Source organism: Nematolebias whitei, chromosome 8 (assembly GCF_014905685.2).
Source record: "Nematolebias whitei isolate Nwh7 chromosome 8, NemWhi1, whole genome shotgun sequence".
Lineage (NCBI taxonomy): Eukaryota > Metazoa > Chordata > Actinopteri > Cyprinodontiformes > Rivulidae > Nematolebias > Nematolebias whitei.
The window spans coordinates 15,506,467-15,513,683 of NC_056505.1; the positions used below are offsets into that span (position 1 = coordinate 15,506,467).

General features: G+C 38.7%; 1 protein-coding gene across 1 annotated transcript in view; it reads left to right on the forward strand.

The window, feature by feature from the left end:
* ptch1 (patched 1) overlaps positions 1-6,143 on the forward strand; it is a 32,242-nt gene extending 26,099 nt beyond the window's left edge. Inside the window, exons 3-7 of the mRNA XM_037680986.1 lie at positions 2,378-2,567; positions 2,862-2,931; positions 3,059-3,150; positions 5,687-5,885; positions 6,014-6,143. Coding sequence (XP_037536914.1) covers positions 2,378-2,567; positions 2,862-2,931; positions 3,059-3,150; positions 5,687-5,885; positions 6,014-6,139 — 677 coding nt within the window. The 3' untranslated portion in view covers positions 6,140-6,143. The remainder of the gene's footprint in view (positions 1-2,377; positions 2,568-2,861; positions 2,932-3,058; positions 3,151-5,686; positions 5,886-6,013) is intronic.
* Positions 6,144-7,217: the final 1,074 nt, after the last annotated feature.

The window sequence follows — 7,217 nt, forward strand, 5'->3', positions numbered from 1 at the left end:
TATATATATATATATATATATATATATATATATACACACACACAACTTTTTTTTCTAGAATTAAAGAAACTAAATTAACAAGGGTTCTAAAACATGGATAGACTGTCTCTAGTGTCTGCAATGACTCTTGACTATTTTGAGGAAAAGTATTTTGCTCAAACTTTTGAAACACGTTCAAAATTTCTTTAACATTAGAGTGAAGGCCAAATCTTTGTGTGAGTCCGTTCGCTGTGGCTACCCCTGAAGAAGGGAGCAGCTGAAAGGAGAAAAAGAAAATTAGAGTGAAGGCCTTGTGCCTCAAAGAAGATTGAGAATGCCAGCAAATGTATGGAGAATTTTCAGAAACTCCTCCCATATGCCATTTGCAAATTGTTGCCAATAGTCATCAAAGCCCATTAAGATCATAGTTTTAAACTCTTTCTTGTGTTCTTTAAGCCATTTCTTCACAACTTTTTTTCAAAGTCCGCTTTTGTTTTCCTGGGAATGAGGACGGCCACTGCTGAAGAATGCTTTTGCCCCAAAAGGAGGTGTGATGCTTTCAGAAATATTAGGTTCATAGCAAGCATCAAAGTAAAATTTTATCAAATATCAAGATGACATTTCTCTGCAGATAATTGTGATGTAACTATCCATTCATTATCTTTACCCGCTTCTTCCTTTTTGGGTGGCAGGGGGTCACTAGTGCTCATATCTAGCAGTCACTGTGCGAGAGGTGGGGTACACCCTGGACAGCTCGCAAGTTCATCACAGGGCCACAGAGACAAACAAGACAAAAGTGATGTAACTAAGTGATCCAATGTGTGTATTATACTTGTTTGTAATAATAAACTATCGCTGACACAGGACTCTTCAGATGTGTCTGCATTCTGAATGGTCAGCCTTTTGGGTGGCAAAACTTGTGTATGCTCCTTATGGAATGGTACATGAACTTATGTACTTATCTAGCTCCTTTCTATCTATTAAGAAACTCAAAGCGCTTACAGTATTTCCCCTAGGTAACTTGCCATGGTGGGGCGCTCATCTCGTCTGTGAATTTTGAAACCGGTGGAGGAGAACAGCGATACGTCTGAACTGCACGCTGTTTGTACCGACAGTATTCGGGGGGGGGGGGGGTGTCAGTGTGAGCACTGCGTTTAGCTTTATAGCTGGCGCTCTGCTAGCTTAGCGTTACGTCATACGCCCACTTGTACAATGCTAGGGGAAACACTGCTTTACACTACAATCTGTGCCTCTGTGCCCTCATTTACCTATTCACACACATTCATACAGCTCTCTACTAGAGCTCTACAAAGCTAACTGAACAAATCATTCTGTAGACTAATCAGTGCTTTTAGATCACATTTATACACCGATGGGACACACATCAGAGCCAATGAGGGGTTCAGTGTCTTGCCCAGGGACATTTCTACATGTGACTGCTGGTGGAATCAAACTCCCAACTCTCCCATTTAAGGACGACTGCTCTAACCACTGTCTCTACTTCGTGCTACCACAGCTATTAGGGGTGATTATTATGTATATCTTTGGCGACACCTAGGAACTCAATTGTCCCATTTAATTCAATTCAGTTTAATTATTTAGCGCCGAGTCACAACGGAAGTCATCTCTGGGCCCTGTACAAAAACATTCACATACATAAAAAGCCAGTTAGTAAAGCGATCTATGTAAGGAAGACAGCAGATTGCAGCAAATCTTCACCTCATCACAGTCTCCTGTCCAGTTTCCATCCTGAGCAAGCACAACGACAACAGTGGAAAGGAAAAAACTCCCTCTTAACAGGAAGAAACCTCCAGCAGAACCAGGCTCAGGACGAGCAGCCATCTGTTTCAATCAGCTCGGGTTTTTGAGAGGACAGGAAGGAGGAGCAAGCACAGAATGACAGGTCCAGGTGTACCCCCATTGGAAGAAAGACAAAAAGTTAAGGATAGAAATACCGGTAATTACAAATACAAAGCAGGTAGAAATACAAAACCGGTAGAGTAGAGCAAGTAAAGTAAAGCAGAGTGAGGAAATGTAGTCAATTTGTCCTCCAGTAGTCTAAGCCTATAGCAGCATCACTAAGGGATAGCTCAGGAAACCCAAGCCAACGCTAATGATACTATTTATTAACATTTACTTTAATCACTGATGTTCTTTTTTTGGTAACTGTTGGATGAGTCCTTGCAGCAGTCATAACTTTGAAAAGCATGAAGAAATTTAAGTATAAATTAAATTATTTTTTATTAAAAAAATAATTTGGGGGGCATTTACTTAATGTTTAAAAAGCAAAATAAAGTATATTGATTGTACAAAGAATAATGTAATGGATTCAGTATAATTACTGTGTGTCTGGAAATTTGCTCCAAGGATTTAAGTGTACAATTTCCTCTTTGTCCAGTTGGTGGGCGTGTGAATCAGGAACTGAAATATACGAGACAGAAGATGGGTGAGGAAGCCACGTTTAACCCTCAGCTGATGATACAGACGCCACGGGAGGACGGAGCCAGCGTTCTAACAGTGGAGGCACTTCTGCAGCATCTGGAGTCTGCTCTCAGAGCCAGCAGAGTTCACGTTTATCTTTATAACAGGTAACTAACTGTTCCTTGTTAATCTGTGTTCTTATCTCATCCGGTGTTCATTCATACTGACACACCAAATTGTCCAAAATTTATTTTTACAAGTTTACCTATCATATTAAGTTACTGCAATACTGGAAAGTTGTGTATTGTATTGTTTGTTTTTGTACAGGATGTCTGCAGTCATTGGATTTACTAATTGTAGTTCATTATTATGAAAGATTTATCCTTTTGTTTTTTTTAAATGTGTCTGAGATTTTGGCAGCAATGACAAAAGATAATATGCTTGTTTGTGTGTTTTTGCAGACAATGGAAATTGGAACATTTATGCTACAAATCAGGAGAATTAGTTACAGAAACCCATTTCGTGAATCAGGTGAGATGCAAATGACATTGATTTACATGAACTTTTGCTCTCTGAATCAAATTAAAACATCAGGAGCGCTTGCTGTTTCCATCTGTTGTCAGTTTGCATAAATCTTTCTTTGTGCTTATCCACTTAGATAATAGAAAAGCTTCATCCCTGCCTCATCATCACACCTTTGGACTGTTTCTGGGACGGAGCGAAGCTCCACTCTGGAATGGTTTATTTCCCGTAAGTACAAGACTCTTTAAACTTTGTATTGAATGGTATTTTATGCCTTTAAAAATATATGTTCTTAAAATAAATTTTCATTAATGAATTAAGATAATCAAATATTCATATTGCATCATATTATAAGACTGACCAATCTTTTTGATGAAACAAATCAGATGTTGAAACTCAAACACTGGTGTTGCGTTCAAAACAAATGGGGAGTACGTTTTTTTCATACTCAGCATCTTGTTTGTGTTCTTTACTAAAACAACTTCAACTCCCTCATTTCATCCAAAGAGACACCAGAGTAGAGCAAGTGTTTGTGCATGTGTGTCCTGAACTCGTCCCCTCTGAAGGCTCTATTGTAGTGGTCTCTGGCATGCGTATCACTGGCAAAGGTTTCTCTTCTGCCCTGGGCCTCACACCATTGTCTGGTCATTTTGTTGCTAATAGCCTGCTGCTACAGTAATACTCTGCAGATCTTTACCTCTGCATGAGTTTGTCCATGCAACAGTGTGCGTCTTTGCTGGTGGCGCATGCATGTGTGTTATGGATGTGTGACTCCACATCAACTGGAGTTGCTGTCTTTGGAGCCTCTGTTTGTTGTCTGTTGGTTCAAGATGGTAAATACGGGTTTTTACTATGTTCTGGTTGGGAGGCTGGAAATAATAACCCAAGCCTGGTTAGGCACATACAATGTGGTCTGAATGACTGAGAGAAAGAGATTCAGAGGAAGAAAGATTGGAATGTGTGGAATAGAAAGCTTAGAGAGACAATGTCTGAGATAAAGCAGGAAATCAGCCATTGCATGATGGGAAATATTCTCCTACCAAGGAAGAGATTTTTTTCTTCTGTCCTTGGAGCTTTGACAGTTGTAAAATTTGCAGTTAATGCTACTAAACACAAACAAAGCAAAATTTGATCATGTTGCATTCTTTACCATAAGTTGCATATCAAAATAAGTGTTCTGTAGATGGAGCATGAGGAAATATACCACCTTGCAAGTTCATACTGTAATTTAAACAAAGATGACACGTAATCTGTTAGCATTCTGTGAAAGTTTATGTTAGGGATGAGTCTCAGCTACTATTACACCGAAGTTTAGATGAACATCTGTAAAATGAAATGACGACAATATTTGTGTTTACTTGAGTCGAGTTAGGTGTTGAACTGGAGCAACTCGAAAGATTATTGACTGCACATGAACATTCAGTCAATAATTATTTTTCATCCACAAAATTACAGTTTGAATGGAATTCATGTCATGGTTCATGAGCTAATTTGCTAACAGACACACACTCATCTGCCTTTTACTGCAGCATGTGATAAAAATGAATGAAGAACTTATTTAGGCAAATGTATACATGGCTTGGTTTGCTTAAGATTATTCTCTTCATCATCACTCAAGCTGTGTAGTTATCAGTTTAGCTAACCCAACCACTGTAAAATTACATGGCAATATATTTTTTCTAATGCTAAAACCTTCTTATAAACAGGGGTGCACATACATTTTTTAGTGAGTACCAGGAGATGGTGTTTGGTACTCACCCCATATGTCTTAATAAGTGCCACATTCCTCACTCCTCAGTGTCACTCCCACTATCCTCTGCTTCAGCTTCCTGCATGGTAGATGATGCAGATGCTGCAGATGTACCTCCTTGTCCTTGGTATTTTTTTCTCATTCATTATTTTATATAACCCCCTGTTTTATGAAATGTAGGTATGACACTGTTCACAAGTTGGTATTTGAATCGTATTGCATTGTTCTGCTTTATGGTGTTAGTAAAGTTCTAGGGAAAAAAACTGATATAATAATAATAATAATAATAAAAAACTTTATTTATAACACCTTCAAACAACGCTTTGCGTTGACCAAAGTGCTTTACAAGATAAAACAAATAAAAACAGGGCACAGTAAATCAGTGACAATTAAAAACACAGACACAGTAAAAGAGATTAAAAAAAAAAAAAAAAGCTAAATACTAAAATTTAAACATCAAAAGCCCTTTTAAATAAATCGTTCCTTCTCTACAGATGGGCTGCATCTGCAGGGAAGGAACGTTTTACTTCGGGACAAATTGAGGTCGTTGATTGGTCAGTTACTGAAACACATACTGAACTGAGTGACAGGTTGCATCACGGATTCGACTCATGCAAACAAACAAACAAAAACCCTGCTGCAGCCGCCCGCCGACCCTGGGTGGAGGCGGGGCGGCCTAGGTGCAGGGGTAGCGGTGTTCTGGGTTTTAATATTGTTAATAGAAAGTTCTTAAAAAAAAAATCAGGGAGCGCCGGTCCTGCAGGCCATACATCAGACCGGCCCACCTGAAAATCTCCAGATCCTCCCGATAACTTGACGGTCAAGTGCGCAAAGACGTGTGGTAACACAGGTGATGCTATGCATTCCTGATTTTCATTGCGTACCTGCGTACCAGTTATGTGCACCCCTGCTTATAAAGTACTGTATTCATGAAAAAAAACTTATAAACCTCAGGAAAATATGATTAAAATGTTTCTTTTTTAATATATATATATATATTTTTTACTTTTACAGAGGTGAGGGCCCCAAGCAATGGACTAATTTTGACCCTAAGGAGTTTCTTAGCAAGTTAGACATGAAAGGATTACATGTGGAAGGCTTTGAGGCCATGTTGGAAAAGGCAGACGTTGGACACGGCTACATGGATAGACCCTGTCTGAACCCTGCTGACCCTGACTGCCCCCTCACTGCACCCAATAAGAACTCAACTAAGGTTGGTGCATGACTAGCCTTTGTAAACACTTTTTTTTTAGTTTGGAATAAAGAAGCATCAAGTTTTAAGTTTAAACTTAGTTGCTTACATTAACATTATTTTTATGCTTGTTGCTTTTTTTGCACCAGCCTTTCAATGTGGCACGGGTACTGAGTGGTGGCTGCCATGGTTTGTCCAAGACGTACATGCACTGGCAGGAGGAACTGATTGTAGGAGGGACCACAAAGAATGGCAGTGGACCACTGCTCAGGTAACATACACACCATGTTTACACAACTTCATAAGCTCAATGGTGATTGTGGCAAAGCTTTTTCTGGAGATACTGTATGTTTTGTGTTCTCTTATGCTTTCTAAGTGTGCACATGCATGTGTGCGATAAATCTTGCAGTCATTAGCAGATTCCAGTGAAATCCTGAGTGCTCCAGCTGTTCCTGCTCAGCTCTGGCTGCTCAGCTTGGACACTGTTCTTGCTCTCTCACGCACACACTCACACAAACACCAAGTGATCTATTGCCTGGCAAGTTTGTTCAAATATACAATACGTGATGCGGAGACCTAAATCCAACACAGGCATCAGGTTAAAGCTTGTGGAGCTGCAGACATACTTACATGGAGTACACAGTTTTATGTGTAGGCCATAAAGTAATATGTAAAAATGTGTAATTGATGCAAGTATTAACGTGTTAGGAGTATATAGCTACAAAAATCACTCCATATTTTGGTGAAGGAGTAAATTTGATTATTTGAAGTGGGGTTCTGTGTCTTACCTGTTGTAGGGATCTTTTTTATTTATATTGGTTAGGAGAAAAATAATTTACCGGTAATTCTGACTAGACTGACAAGCTAATAGCTAGTCTTAGACGGGACAAGGCCAAAGAATTTTGCTGTTCTCTTAAAACAACTCCAATCTCAAAGGTTTTATTGCAGTTTGTACAAATGTTATTTTATGAACCTTTAATCACCATCAGTTTTGCATTGCATTTTTATTCTGACAAAAATATTATGATATTCTTGCTGGAAGTTCCCCATCCTTCATCTGGAAGTGCTACAGTTAGCTACTGCTGCTATTTGTGCTTACAAATAGCCGTACAATTTGATGTAATAATTATAGTACGTGAAATTACATGCATGAAGAAAGCTATCTGAATTATTACTGTGTCTGATTATTTTCATCCAACTAATGACATATTTCTTACATTGCATATTTTAAAATTTTATGACTTAGTATAGCTCAGAACTTTTCATTCAATCTTTATTTAGACAGGTTAATCCCATTAAGCCTTGAGGACTCATTTACGAGAGACCTGATTTCAACAAAGAATGATGACAACA